The sequence below is a fragment of the Phalacrocorax carbo genome, chromosome 11, assembly GCF_963921805.1.
Source record: "Phalacrocorax carbo chromosome 11, bPhaCar2.1, whole genome shotgun sequence".
NCBI lineage: Eukaryota > Metazoa > Chordata > Aves > Suliformes > Phalacrocoracidae > Phalacrocorax > Phalacrocorax carbo.
In genome coordinates, this window is record NC_087523.1 from 12,311,081 (window position 1) to 12,326,164 (window position 15,084).

At 51.7% G+C, this 15,084-nt stretch overlaps 1 protein-coding gene across 2 annotated transcripts; it reads left to right on the forward strand.

The window, feature by feature from the left end:
- Nucleotides 1-99: 99 nt before the first annotated feature.
- CNGA2 (cyclic nucleotide gated channel subunit alpha 2) lies at nucleotides 100-13,106 on the forward strand. Of its 2 annotated transcripts, none has more exons than XM_064463147.1 (6): nucleotides 100-5,160; nucleotides 5,365-5,475; nucleotides 5,986-6,156; nucleotides 8,549-8,656; nucleotides 9,098-9,204; nucleotides 9,898-13,106. In XM_064463147.1, the coding sequence occupies exons 1-6, from the start codon at nucleotides 5,048-5,050 to the stop codon at nucleotides 11,319-11,321; spliced, it is 2,034 nt and encodes a 677-aa protein (XP_064319217.1). In that variant the 5' UTR covers nucleotides 100-5,047; the 3' UTR covers nucleotides 11,322-13,106. The 2 variants fall into 2 exon arrangements, with proteins under 2 accessions (XP_064319217.1, XP_064319218.1); XM_064463148.1 differs by having other exon boundaries at nucleotides 100-5,122.
- The last annotated feature ends 1,978 nt before the right edge of the window (nucleotides 13,107-15,084 follow it).

Sequence of the window (15,084 nt, forward strand, 5' to 3'; positions counted from 1 at the left end):
TTACAAGGTGCCATCCCTCTCCCATGCTCTAGCATCAGAGGTGGGTGAGGGAAAAGATGAAGCTGGACCTTGTGCCACAGCAGCTGGAGATGGGTGTCAGGGAGAGGTGGGGTACAAGGAGTATGTCCCAACAGGCATAGTCCCAGAGCTGGGCCGTGGCTGCAGATGTTGCGTATGCAAGCAAGCACCTTGTATGTTTGATGGGGTCAGCGCTTTTGTGGGAAGCTGCTGTGAAAAGCCCATAAGCTCATAAGAAATTGGTGGCTTATACAGGAAGTGTCTGTCCTGTGCAAAGCAATGGGTGACCCTCTGGCTCTTGGGCTGTGTGCCAGAGGAGATGCAAAACCAAAGCATTGGGTATTTGAGGACATGGGGTCCTGTTACACCCTTAGGCTGTGGTGGGCCCAATCTCCTGACCATGTCCCATCTTGGATAACTCAGTTCTGACCCTGTAAAAGTTCTCAGCCAACTGCTGTGGTCTGTTCCTCATCTGCCACCCCAAAAGCTTGTGTGGCATGGTTGAGTGGTTTTGAACTGCTGATGAGTTTTCTCTTCTTTCTGGTGCAACTGCTCTTTGGTGGAGGAAGTATTGCCAGTTGTCCCATGCCATAGACCCTTCTCTTGAATGTATGGGCTGGAGGAGCCAGGAGCTCCCATCCCTGCACTTGCTGCTGTGCCACTGTGTCCTTGGCTCTCATCCTGCTGGAGGCAGTTCAGCCAGAGTGCTTGCAAACATTCAGATCCAAAGTAACTCTAAGAGAGTTGCTGAAGTCTGGGCTTATCCAGGAACTTGGCTCTTTCCCAGAGAGATTTAAATGGGAAACCTCCCCGTGGTGACTCTGGATTATAAGACCTCGTACCAGCAGTGATAGCACCAGACAGGCCATGGAAAATTGCCATTTGGGCAGCAGTAGATATTTGTTAGGTTGCCAATGCCAGAGGGCAAGATCACTCCCAGGTCTGCTGCCAAGCTGTAACTTCAGTGATGGTGCAAGAACACAGGTGAGGGGAATTCTTGGCCCAGAAGCATTTTCGCTAAAAACAAGCCCAGTTCAACAGCTTTGCTGTTTCTTTCCTTCTGAGGGTTTAGTAACATTTGGATCTGATGTGACTTTGAGATGCTTTTGCTGGTTCATCCAAGCACATCTGCTGGAGTTGTGCTTGCAGGCTCTGGAGGCAGGTTTTGGCATGGCCTAACGGGACCTCTCTGTTCCACCTATAAATAATTGTAGCTGGAGCTGCATGTCATCCAGATGTCCCAATAGCGTATTTACAGACATGGATGCTTGGGTGTTTTGTTTTCTGCCTGCAACTGCATCAGGCATCCATGACTGTAAATCTGGCAGGTGGACATTGACTAATAAATAACTGTCCCATAAGTAATTGTATGTCTGAATCTGTGCCTGATAGCTGAACTGAGGAGGGCACTGAGATTTATTGCAGATGAGACCCAGGACGGTGTGGTGGGCTTGGCGTGCAGTGCTGTGGCAGAGTGTATGTAAGGGATGGGAGCACTGGTGCAGGGGTTGTTCCTGGGATGGTTCCCTCGTGGCCAGGGGATGTGGTCAGGGTTACCAGGAGACTTTACACAATGGGTCTGTACAAGGGGACTGCCGCTGTGTGGCTCGTGCCAGGAAAGAAGGTAAATCGTTTGGCTGGTTTTCTTTCTCTGGGAGGTGCAAACATGTTTTGGAGGAAACTTGTGTTGGTTTTGGTTTATTTTAATATGTATTTTAGAGTGAGAAGTGCTTGCATCCTGGGGGACACACCACGTTCAAAGTGCGGACTGAAGATATTTGGAGGAGAGGTGGTCAAACTGTGTGTGTTCTGAAAGGCTAATTATTGACAGGTTGCAGGGGATACAATAAGACTTTCATGTAAGGGATAAAACCTGGTGTAAATCTGGAAACACTGACCCATAAAATGTATATTTTAATAAACTCCATGTGTTCTGAACATGTTTCTTCTACCAACTGTGGAGTCTGATTCTGGTATCTCAGTGGATGGGAACAGGTAAGGTTTATTCCCTTCGCAGCAGGACTCTGACCTGGTGCCGGATGTCTCAGCCATGCATGCTTATTTAATCCGACGCTGGATTTCTGACATCTCTAGAGCTACAAGCCATTTGGCCTGCTGGTGTAAAACACACATGCCAGCCACCCTGGCCGGGGGCGGGATCTGGAGGAGGAGAGCTTCTGGTTAATGCTGTCCCTGTTGGGGTTGTGATGCTTTTATTTATTTCCTTTCTCTCTTCCCTGCCTCCTCTTCCTAGCTCTTCTTGTCCCAGGGAAGCAGATGTGGCAGAGCTGGGTGTCTCCTAGGGTCATTGCCACAACGACGTGCACGGAAAATAAAGTGTCTTGTGCAATATGGTGCTCAAGGGAGCTGCGAGGGAGCAGCTACTGGAGTTCCCATGTTGCTTTTGAAGGCAGCTGCAGGCAGGGAGCAAAAGAAGTGGAAGTGGGCAGGTGCTGCTGCCGGTGCTCCTGGTCTGTGAGCTGTCCCCAGTGCTGGGGTCTGTGGCGTGGTGCAGGGTGATGTGTCCCTCGCTGCTGGGTGCTCACCCAGGCAGCACCCAACACCGCCAGCAGCCCCAGCCAAGGCTGTGAAAATTCCGTTTCTTCCTCTGGACTTTCTGCTGTCCAGGTTTTCAGTGAGATCAGAACAAGTGGAATTTAAGGCTTTGAAGGTAAAAAAAAAAAGGTAAAAAAGAAAAAAAAAGCTAAGCCTTTGATAGTGAAGGGAATCCCTGTGCTGGTGCTTTCAGGTCAGCCCTGCACACAGTGAAGGACTGCATGCGTGTGGCAGGGACTGATCGAGCCTCAGCCACTGCATGTGACTAGATGCCAGAGGAAGGGGGTAAAAATTAACCTCTTCCTCATTGCCTTGGGGATGCAAATTTTTTGCTAACTAGTGAATAAAATGGCTTTGTGAACAAAATATGAGGGCAGAAATTAGTGAAAGATGCATTTCATCATCTTCAAACTGCAGCTCTCTTTGCCAGGACTCCAGAGCAGCACATTTGGTCTCCTGCTCCCTGGGTGTGAGAAGTGACTGGATGGGAGCGTGTTAAAATGTGGCTACTTCTGCAATTTTTCTATGATAGCAGTAGCTGTGGCACAGCCTGTGAAGCAGGGAAAGAGTCACCAGCTTTGTTCTTCCCTAGGGCAGAGGGCCGGGAGGGGAGTAGAAGCAGATGGCCCAGGAGGCAATCCCGGTGTATCCCCTCGTGCAGCAGGACCTGAGCCCAGGTGGGGGTCTGCCAGCTGTGCCTGTCCCTGGGTGGGCTGTGACACTTCCCCAAGGTTTCCTGGGGACTCAGGAGCCCCTGGACCCAGAGCTGCTCAGGATGACTATGACCTCCAGCCTGACTATGACCTCTGCCCTGAAGATGCCTGGGGTCCCTCCAGCCACTGGTGAGGTGGCAGGGGGAGAAGGGGATGCGTGGGTAGGGAAATGGAGTATCCCTGAGCGGCATGTTTCCCTCCTTCCCTTTCATCCCCCAGACACAAAGCTGGCTGCTATTAACTCCTCTGAAGTGTGCCTTGCTGCTCAGGGCGGTGAGGATGCTCAGGGGATGGGTGTGCTGTAGTGATGAGACACGCACACATGCGTGTGCATCCTCTCTGTGCACCGCAGAGGGCCCTTTGCCACTGCCACACTGCTGCCTGGCTGGAGCGCAGGCAGCTCTGCTTGTGCTGGCTTTGCTTTGCAGCTCAACACATTTTAAAAACCTGAGTGCTCCACAGAGACCTGGGAGGCTCCCGGGGGCTGGATGCTCCCCAGCCACCCCTGCTAGCCCGCATTCAGCAGCAGCCAAGTGTTGAAGGCTTCGAGGGAGACCAGGCTCGTAAGTGGACAGTGGTGGCTCCTTGGCAGTGGCTCCACTGCCTCAGGGAGGTGGCTCGCCTGGGCATGCATGACTGTCCCTGTGCTTGCAGTGTGGATATAGTCTCTGTGCATGTTGGTAGAGGTGTACAAGGCATTGCTTTCCCCCAAGCAGAGTCTTGGCAGTGGGTTGCACCGTGTGAGAGCACGAGCGTGCTGTCTCCAGGAACCTGCCTCATCCATGCATTGCGGGTATGGAGGGTGTATTGTGCACTGTGGGGAGCAGGCGGGGTGACCAGGGTGGGAGTTTGTGGTCTAGGTAGGGCTGGGGAATGCCCGTGTGCCTTTGTGTCCATGCACGTGCAAGTCTGTATTTCTGTGAGGTGCTTTTGCATGGTGTAGTCAATACTAGGGTGCAGCAGAAGAGTGAGGGCTGCATGTGATGCTGGGGTTGGGCAAGCCCCAGGGGCATCTTTTGTCTTTTAGATAAACAAACCCCAGTGAAATCCCATGCTTAACAGCTCCACAGCAGTCTCTGTGTATTAATATAGGGTTTTCCCTGCTGCCCTCTGAAACCAGATGGTAGCTCCTGCCAGCAGGAACCTCAGCAAGGCTCTTAAATAGCAAACCTTAATTTCCAGCGCAGGGGAGGTTTCTGTGGTGACGAGAGGTGGGGTTCACTGGGTAGAGAACCAGGTTGTAGTGCCCTGGGGAAGGAGAGCACTTGCTCTGGTGCAACAACCCTTGTACATGCAAAGTGTTCCCGGTGCTGCTGGTGAAGACAGTATCTCCCTGCCAGGGCTGGCCTTGAGCTTACATCCCTTATGAGTCTATTTTCTTGTCCTTGGGCAGGCAGTGGTGCTGAGAGCTGTGGGCTCGTTGTTATGCCATGGCTCGCTGGGGAAGCTGTTGTCCCAGCAATGGCTGAGGAGCCTGAACAACGAGAAGAGCATCTTTCATGGGCCACAGGCAGATGTGGGATCGCTTGGGGGGTGTGTGAAATGCTCTGCAGGATTCTTACTGCATCATCAGTGATGGCTGTTGATGGAAAACATGGGGGTGGGCTCATCCGATGGGGTTTGACTCTCTATTTTCCTGTGTTGTGCCATATCTCTGTGCTCAAACCGCGTGATGTGTCCTGCATGGCTCTTGTGGCTGTTTTTTGCCCTTTGCAGGTCTCTGGGTCAGGGTGTGTACCTGTGGTCTCCTCACATGGAGGATGATGGCCAAGATTAATGGTCTGCACAGCTCACCAGCCAACTGCTGCCCCTGCCCATCCACTCAAGCCCAAGTGGTGGGTGATGCAGAGGGGACGGGACCCAGCACCAGGAGGTCAGGCTGGTCCCCAGTTTGGTTGAGGGAGGTAGCGGTGGGGCAGGGGAGGAGGGGAGGGCCAGCTCAGCGTGTCTGCCAAGACCTGGTGTGGGCAGGTCTGCAATGCCAAACCTCAGCTGCCTGCCTCTTCCAGTTTGGCTGTGGGCAGGTGCCACGATGGCGCAGTGTGGCTGTGACACCCCCCACCTTTACCCACTGCAGGACCTTCTCAACCCAGGATGACACCTCCTCAGAGCTGTGGAGAGGGGCTTCCTTGGATGTGGGGGAGCAGCCGTCTGCCTCCACTTTCCAAGGCAGGCGAGCTTTGGCAAGGTACGTGTGTGTGCTGCCAATCTGAACTAAGCCTGAGCCTTTTGTGCCTGGCTTTGACACTGGGGACTTGCATGGGGTCAGGATCCCCTCCTGCTGTATGGCATTCAAGCGTTGCAGGGACCAGGGTCTGTGAATGCTGCTCTGTGTCCCCTGGTGCCCATGGAGAGGGCTGTGGGAGGGGACAGTGACATCACCTCTGGGGCCCTGGGAAGGCTCCTTTGCCTTGCAGGTAGCCTGACTCTACCCCAGTCACCTACACATTCCTCATGTCCCTGTGGGAATGGCAACAGGATTAGGGAAGGAGCTGTGGGACTCTGCCAGTGTAGGCTCTCTTGCTCATATATTCTTGGTCCCATACCATCACTACAAGGTGGGAAAAAGGAAACATTTGGGCTTGAGAGGGAGCTGTGAGGGTTTTCTTCTCAGCTGTAGCCCCCCTGCTTACTCTCAAGCTTTTGCTTTCTCCTTGCTCTGCAGACACCTCCTGACTCTGCCTCTCTCCCTGTTCAGGATAGTCCGGCTGGTGCTGGTGCTGAGGAACTGGGCCAGCAAGAGCTTGCATGAGGAGCAGCAAAGGCCAGACCCCTTCCTCGAGCGCTTCCAGGGCCCCGAGCTCCAGGCAGTGGCTGCAGGTGCTGGCAGTGATCTAGAGGACGAGGAGACGGAGGAGAAAAACAAAAAGTAGGGTCCCTTCCCTGTGGCTCCAGCCATCCTTTGCTGGAGATTAGCTGTGCACAGTGCTCGGGGGCTCCCAGCAGTGATGGCTAATAGAGGTGGATGGGAATGGGAAAGGGTGAGGTAGGAGGTGGTGGTGGAAAGGGTCCTCCCTGCCCTCACCAGCCCCTGTCCTGGTAGCTAGACTGGCTTTGCTGGGCTGTTGTGCAGTCACACATGACCTGGTAGTCTGTTCCTGTGGAGAAGACCTGGCCTGTCCCTCACCCATGGGGTCTGTCTCCCCAGTCCATGCTCTGGTAGGAAACATGCATTGCATGGCTCATGACAGCTAGCAGACCTCCCCATTTTCAGAGCAGTTTAACCCAAGGGCTGGCATTTGGAGCCAGCCCTAAGTCTGTAAAGAGATGTACCTTCACCTTGCGCATATGAGGAGCTGGGGACAAGCCAAGGGATTGCAGGGTCTTTACCCAGGAGACCACAGCAATCACAGACGTGTGGGATTTGCTGGTCTCATTGATCATCTGCGAGATGAAGGGAGTGCATTTGCTGGACATGCCCTCCCCCTCCCCAAGAGCAGACACTGTGACGGCAGCTTTCTGAAAAGGCTCTTTCAAATTCAACCCTTTCATCTTCTCAGCTCACACTCCCAGTGAAAAGCAATAACCTGGCTTTTCTTCTGCTGGCTAATTAAAGGGCAAAGCTCACAGACTGTTCTGGACCTTACCATTATACATGGTAATTAAAGCATCAAAAAATGATTGTTTTCTGCAGGAGAAAAATATCTGAGCCTTGTATCTAGGTCTTTACTAGTTATGGAAAAAAAACCATCCTGACCTGCAAGGTTAAGGGGAGCTTGTTAATTATCAGAGGGAGCTTAAGTGTGCTGTGAAGGGGCTGCTTGGTGCCAATGGGCTCCTGGGGAGACGGTGGTAACTTCTGCTGTTTTCTAGGTTCTCAGCTCTACATGTAAGAAGAGTCCCAGGTCTGGTAATTCCAAACATGAGCTGCTGTTCACAGCCGTGAGAGCCTCCACGGTTGCAGGCGTGGGTGCAAAGCCTTTGGGAAGAGGCAGATGATTATTCCCTCTTCCTGGGTTAACCCAGAGGCCTGGTTTTCCAGCCCTGGCCCCACTGTCAGTGTAATGTCAGTGAGTCTGGCCACCTGCCGTGGGCAGCACTGGTGAATTAAAGCTGAAATTACCAGTGTAATTACCAACGTTATTGAGGTTATTAGTGCTTGGGGTGTTACAACAGTACCAGCTGTCTGCAGGTGAATCAGTGCTTCCTGTGCTGTATGTCCCAGGGAGCAGAGAGTCCTTTTCTCAAAAAACATTCAAGTCACACTTTGTGAGCAAAAGATAAGCACTTTTAATGGGGAGGTTGGACCACCTGCTTGTCTGTGGCTGTACCCAGAGCAAATGTGAAGGACTGCCTCTGGCTTTTCTCCGAGTGCTGGTCCCCATGTTATGGGCACTGTGGGTGGTGCTGCTGCCTGTGCTGCTGGGGAAGCAGACTTCAAGGCACAGGTTTTGCTTTTGAAGCTGTCAGAAGCAGTGGGTTGGGCATGGGGAATCTGTTGGCAAGTGGGTTGTTTTTTTTTCCTATCACTGGAGGGAGTTTTGCATGTTCAAAGCTGTAAAGGGGGGAAGGAAGGAGGCACAGAGGGATTTTTGCCCTACAAGGCTGCAGCAGCTAAGTCTATCAGCCCAGCCACAGAGTTTCTCTTCCCTGGCTTCTCCAGTGAGATCAGGTGACTGGAGCACATACATCTTCTCTCAGAGTCCCCAGAGGGCCAGGATCAAACACCTGGGAGAAGTTCAGAGGCTGGGCCCAGGACTGAGCAAACTGCAGGCAGGCAGCTGTGAGCAGCATGGTGATGGCAGCCTTGCAATATCAGCTGTCCCCCCGGTCACTGCGCTGGGGCTTGGGCATACCCTCCTGCTGCTCCCACTGACCTGCAGCACACTTTCCTTCCTGCTCTAATCGATCTCCTTTTAAGATCCGTCTGGCACCAATCCATACCTCATCTGGGAGAGGCAATGTCACATAACAAGAAGTTTTCTGATCACCCTCTCCCATACATCTGTTTCTGGCTCTGCCACTGCGATGCTGTGTGCATGTAGGCCACCTGCTCTGCCTTACGGTCCTACAGTTTCCTCTTCTGGTACATTACTGAGCCCAGTTTTGGGGATAAATAGGCTTAAAGAGTACTGGACATTTTTGCTCAGCACTGCTGAGACTGGTTTTAGTTTACAGACTGGCACTCAAGCTGCAGCTATGTTTGAGCTAGTCTAGTGCAAGGGATGAAGGATGTGGCTCAGATGGTTCCTTCCAACCCTGTTTTCTATGTTTAGGCCTTTATTCATACATTTCCAGCTCTGGCTTCTCTCTGCTTCCAGGAAGAAATGGCAGATCTTTGTGGTGGACCCTGCAGGGGACTGGTATTACCATTGGCTGGCTGTCATTGCAGTTCCTGTCCTCTATAACTGGTGCTTTCTCATAGCCAGGTGAGCTGGGAGGTTGTAGGGTCCCTGTCTCCTCTAATCCTTCTGCTCATCTGGTTGCCGTGGCTCAGCCAGCAACAGACAACTGAAAACAGTGGTGCTGGGGCTGGTGGGAACCTAAAGGAAAGGAGCTCATGCTGTCACCGTACACTTCTGCAGTGCAAAGACAGAGCATCCATCCTCTGGCCCCGATTAGAAAGGACCATGATTTTGGGGTAAAACTGCAACGTGCATTTGGGAGGTAGTTTCAAGACGACGTTTCACCCAGGTCAAGGGAGGGCAGGTTTTTCAGAGAATGGGGTTTTAATTTCTAGAAGAGGGGCAAGTGGCCAAGCTCTTTTGGAGAGTTAGGAGCCTCAGAGTCAGCCTATATTCAGCTGTAACAGTTGGAGATGAGAAGGAGATTTGTTGATCTCACCACCCTATTTTATGACCTTCCTCCAGGGCTTGCTTCAGTGACCTGCAAAAGACCTATGTTGTCCTCTGGCTGGTGTTAGACTACGTCTCGGACTCTATCTACATTGGGGACATAGTGATCTGCCTGCATACAGGTAAGCAGAAGCAGCATCCTATCTTGTGGGTGCTTTGCTTTAATCCCTAAAAGTGGAGATGAGCTGCAAGGGAGAGGCCTAATCTACAGCGCCATTAGAAGAAAGGTTTTGTCTACCTTGGCACTCACTAGTACGAAGCAGTCTCCAGAGAAAGAATCTAATTAAAAGATCTGAGAAACTGAGTAAGTTTCAGAATGAAAGATTAATCATCCCAGCTTTCAACTTCACCTTTGAACAATTGTACAAAATTACCTGCATTACTATTAGTATTCGAGCATAGTTGAAGGTCTGTATCTCTGATTTTGCATCAATTCAGCTAATGAATTATCTACATGGAAAAATGGTAGAATTTTATGTTCTCAGAACGCAGCAGGTGGCTGTACATCTTCTGTCAGAACTGCAATAATTAATGATCTGTAGGATGGAAACCTTTGTGTCCCCATTTCTTTGTGGCAACAGAGTAAATCCCTAAGTGATATCTTTAGGTGGCTTTTGCCACATGAAGGGCTTGAGTGATAACAAAAAGCTTGTAAGCTGAGTAGATCAGGTGGACCTGGTAATATTTGGATGACCCTGTGTATATATGCACACATGTGCATGGCATACCATAAAATGTTTCTCGGAAGTGCTTACAAAGCCTGCAGAAGAGTTGAACATAAGCCAAGATAATTTGATAATTTGCTTCTCTATTAGGTTTCTTGGAACAGGGCCTCCTGGTTAAGGACCTGAGGAAGCTACGGCATAACTACATCCACACCTTACAGTTCAAGTTGGATGTTCTCTCCATCCTGCCCACAGACCTGGCATACTTTGCCGTGGGATTGCACTGCCCTGAATTGCGTTTCAACAGGCTGCTGCACTTCTCCCGCATGTTTGAGTTCTTTGATAGGACTGAGACCAGAACCAGCCACCCCAACATCTTCCGTATCAGCAACTTGGTCCTTTATATCTTGGTCATCATCCACTGGAATGCATGCATTTATTATGCCATCTCAAAGGCTATAGGCTTTGGAGAGGACACCTGGGTCTATCCCAATGTCACAGACCCTGAATATGGGTATCTGATCCGGGAGTACGTCTACTGTCTCTACTGGTCTACGTTGACTTTGACTACCATTGGAGAGACCCCTCCGCCTGTGCGTGATGAAGAGTACCTCTTTGTGATATTTGATTTCCTTATCGGTGTCCTCATCTTTGCCACCATTGTGGGGAATGTGGGATCCATGATATCCAACATGAATGCCACTAGGGCAGAGTTCCAGGCAAAAATTGATGCCATCAAACACTACATGCAGTTCCGCAAGGTGAGCAAAGACATGGAAACCAAAGTTATCAAGTGGTTTGACTACCTGTGGACCAATAAGAAGGCAGTAGATGAACGGGAAGTTCTCAAGAATCTCCCTGATAAGTTAAGGGCAGAGATTGCCATCAATGTTCACCTGGAGACACTGAAGAAGGTGAGGATTTTCCAGGACTGTGAGGCAGGTCTACTGGTGGAGCTGGTGCTGAAGCTTCGCCCTCAGGTGTTCAGCCCAGGGGATTATATTTGCCGGAAAGGAGACATTGGGAAAGAGATGTACATCATCAAGGAGGGGAAGCTGGCTGTGGTGGCGGATGATGGAACGACACAGTATGCTTTGCTCACTGCAGGAGGCTGCTTTGGTGAGATCAGCATCCTCAACATTAAAGGGAGCAAAATGGGCAACAGGCGCACAGCCAACATCCGTAGCTTGGGCTACTCTGATCTTTTCTGCCTGTCAAAGGAAGATCTTATGGAAGCAGTCACAGAGTATCCTGATGCCAAAAAAGTCTTGGAGGAGCGTGGCCGGGAGATCTTGGTCAAGGAAGGGCTGCTGGATGAGGCAGCTGCAGAGGCAAGCACGGAAGGGAAGAGCATGGAGGAGAAGCTGGATAGGCTGGCCTGGAACCTGGACACACTGCACACCCGCTTTGGCCGGCTTCTGACAGAGTACAATGATGCCCAGATGAAGCTCAAGCAGCGCATCGCTGTTCTGGAGTCCAAGATGAGGCAGCAGGATCTGGAGGACTTCTTCTCTGATAGCTCGGACAGTCTCCTTGAGGATGAGGAGGAAGCTTTACCTGGTGGGACGCAATGATGGGGTGCAGCAGTCAGCTAGATGATGTCTGGCCTTGTGCTGAGACAATGTTTGCTACTTCACAAGGCAGATCCTGTGGCTGCCGTGCTGGGCACTTCTCTCAGGTCCTTAGCATTGCTGCTGCCACTGCCTTGATGGCAGCTCCTGGATGGCTCCAAATCAGGTGACAGTCCTAGCTCCTCCTCTGGCCTGTCCCTTTTCTCATTGTCTTGATTCTGAGACCTTGAACTTGGATCACTAAAGAGAGGAGAATATCCAATGCCACCACTAACACTTCTTTCCAGCTATGGCAAAAGTTGCCCATCACACCTCCTTCCTCCTATTTGCCTTAATAGTAGGTGGGACATGAATCTTGCATGGACGGCTACCTGGACATGCTGACCTCCCATGTATGTTGAGGAGATGCAGAGTCACGGCAGACAGAGCCTGCCATGTGCCACCTACCCATCAACACAAGGACCAAGGAGGAGAAGAGCTTTGGAAGATGCTGCATTCCTTGCAGATAACAAAATGACCCCAACGAGAGAGACCAAAACACAAGCCAGATATTTACAAATGCATTTTGGGTTCAGCCTTTATAACTCACTTTAGGTCGATAGTCTACTGAGTGTCTGTGGACACAGTCTGCACCAAAAGACTCCTTACAAGATACCAAAACTCAGTGAAGACAGCCCAGTCTGTGCCTCTTATGCCTGCAAATGGAGAGATTTGTCTGGGTCACTGTCACTGCCTACGTCATCTCCACCACCCACACTGAGGCTGGACATCTGGCTGGAAGGGCAGGCAGCTGCTGTCCTCCTGCCTACCTCTGTTTTCCCTTCTGCTATATTTGGTGTGGCCAAATGGCACCTGGCATGGGTGGCTGAGCACCACAACTTCCTTATGAAAATGTGGCACCATTGCATGCGCTGGCAAAGCTCTGCCAGGCTGGGCTGCAGCCCTGCAGGCTCCATGGTGTGAGCAGCTTGTTGGTGAGGGGCACAGTGCAGGAAAGGCCACCAAAACCCTGCAAGCAACAGCAACCCCAGCACAAGCACCCATGCCTAAGGATACTGTGCAGGTGCTGGGGCTGGGGGATGCAACCTCACTTCTTGCTTCTGTCACATAGCTTGCCCTGGCCCGTGTGTAGGCGTCTGGGACCTCCTGCTCCTGCCCACTGGGTCTGTGGGGTGGGCTGGGCCTGGTTTCTGAGGGAGAGAACATTTGGTGGAGAAGGAGATTTTGGAGGAATTAATGTTCTGGGTCAAATTCAGCCAATAGTTTGGTTAAAATAATGGGATGGCACGTGGGGAGGTACCAAGCCAGAAAGGTTCATGGTAGAAAACTGCAGGTATTTGCTTTGTCCTTTCTTTTCCTTCCAACGTAAGACTGCCTCTCTTAATTTTGTATGAGAATTTTCCATTTAAAAATAATGGCCTTGTTTTTTGGGATTGGTGGGAGAGGAAAGGTTAAATTACCAAAATTAGAATTTGCAGTCAGATAAAAAGTTTTTCGACATGTCTAAATTGAATTGTAGCGTTTCTGTGTGAGTTTTTTTTTTTAATTAAGATGATTTCATTTGAAGATGAGGTGTTTTCTGTTCTGCTTTTTCTTGTAACACCAAGACCCCTGGCTCCCAGCTTTCCCTTTTCCTGTGATTTGTCGCTCCTGAATTTGCCGCTCGTTCCTTGCCTGCGGCGGGGGGCAGGGGGCGGGCGGCGGGCAGAGCATCCCGCGCCGGGGCAGCGGAGGCGGGCGGGCACCTGCTCCGCCGCTGCCGCCCTGCGGATGCGGGCCGGGCGCCGGGAGAGGGTGCTGCGAGCCGCGGAACCGCCGCGCCCGCGGGGCTGCGGGGGCCTGGAGGCGGCCCCGGCAGCCGGGACCCTCCGTGCGGGCTGTGGGTTTGCAGCCACTCGTGTTCCAGCTGCGGGGAGCCGCGCGTTTGGCAACGCACCGTTTGAGCGTTTCCCGATGGAGCTGCAGCTTCTTGGGGGGGGTGAGCTGGAGCCTCTTCCACCACCCTGGCGCTTCTCGTTCCCTGGAGCCAGCCCCGTGCACCTAGTGCGCGCCCCCTCGGCTGAGAGCCCGTGGGCTTTGCTCCTCCGCTGCTGGGGAGCACGGGTGGCTGGGGATTGCAGCCAGCCGGGGACAGCGGGTGCCTGTCCCCTGCCTGGGCCTGCCTGTCTCCAGGACAGGGCAACTCCCGCCTCATGGTTGGGGAGCTGCTGGCAGTTTAGGGGATGTTCTGGTTTATTCTAGGGAAAAAAAAACAAAGGTGGAGACTACCCCTTCCCCCAGTTTTAATCCGAGATAATATCCACTCGGGAAACTTTAAGCTTTCAGACAAACTACCCCAGAGGATGGCTTTGTGAATTCAGAGCAGATCCCACTTGTTTCCTCACTGTGGTAAGCCAGGAAACCATAGATTGATGAGCCGCTTGATAGGCCTGCTAATGAAATTAGCAGCAGCTCTGTGATTTTTTTCAGCGGGCAGGACAGGCAGATGTTGGAGAGAAGCACACAATGGCACAGCTGCACTTGCGAGCTGCCTAAATTCCCAGTGGCATGGACTCGGGGCACAGCAGATACAGCTTTGGCTGCTGCCCATTTTACAGGTTGTTTTCGTATGTACCTTCCCCCCATGAGGCTTTCCTGTAGATAGGGAGCAGAGGGCTGCCAAAGGCTTCCCCGCAGGGTTGGTATCCACAAGGGTGCCCACTGTAAGGGGCTGCTCAGTGCTCTGCAGAGACTTGCCCATGCACCATGATACGTTAAACTGCTTTGTCCATATATTATCAATAATTTCCTTCTTTTAGATCTCTCCCATTAAAAAAAAATAATCGCCTATACAACAGAAGCTTTCTCAGCTGTGTGTTGTGGATGGGCAACATCAAATATGGAGCAAATATATTGACTGGCTGAGAGGTCAGACTGGGGAAAAACATGTGTAACTCACCAGGCACCCACACTTTCCAGTGCCATCGAACCAGGGAAGCCCCCTGACTTCTGTGGTTGATGTTTTCTGCAAATCTGCTGCTACCAAAGGGTACATCTTCAGACCTAACCTGCCTCTACCAGAGCCGCAGGAAAAGGGCTGGGATTCTAGGGTGAATCAACCACTAATGCATCGTGTCGTACTGGGTTTTCCTTCTTCTCTCTAAGCACTGCTTCTAGGAATGAAATAATCATCGCTGGATAATACCCAGAAAAAGGTCTCTCATTGGCCTCTGGGAAATGTAAGTACCCATTTCACAGCTGGGGGAAATGCAGAGAGCTAGCCAGGACACAATGGTGATAACTCCTGCCTCCTGGCTGCCTGCTTTTTGTTTTTCTTAAGATGTTCATGAAGAGGCCATTTTGGTGATTGTGAGCAAGCCCCAAAATAACCTCTTCTGCTTAGGCTGTGGCCAGCAAGGCTGGAGACTGCAGCACAGGAGATCATAGAATTATACAATGCCCTGAGTTGGAAGGCACCTGCAAAGATCACCGAGTCCAACTCCTGTCCCTGCACAGGACAACCCCAAATTCACACCATGTCTCTGAGAGCCTTGTCCAAGTGCTTGTTGAATATTGCCAGGCCTGGCATGTGGTGCCTCCCTGGGGAGCCTGTTCCAGTGCCCCACCACCCTCTGGGTGAAGAACCTTCTCCTAATACCCAGCCTAACCCTCCCCTGGCACATCTCCCTGCCATTCCCTCGGGTCCTGACATTGGTCACCAGAGAGAAGAGATCAGTGCCTGCCCCTCCTCCTCCCCTTGGGAGGAAGCTGCAGACCGCGATGAGGG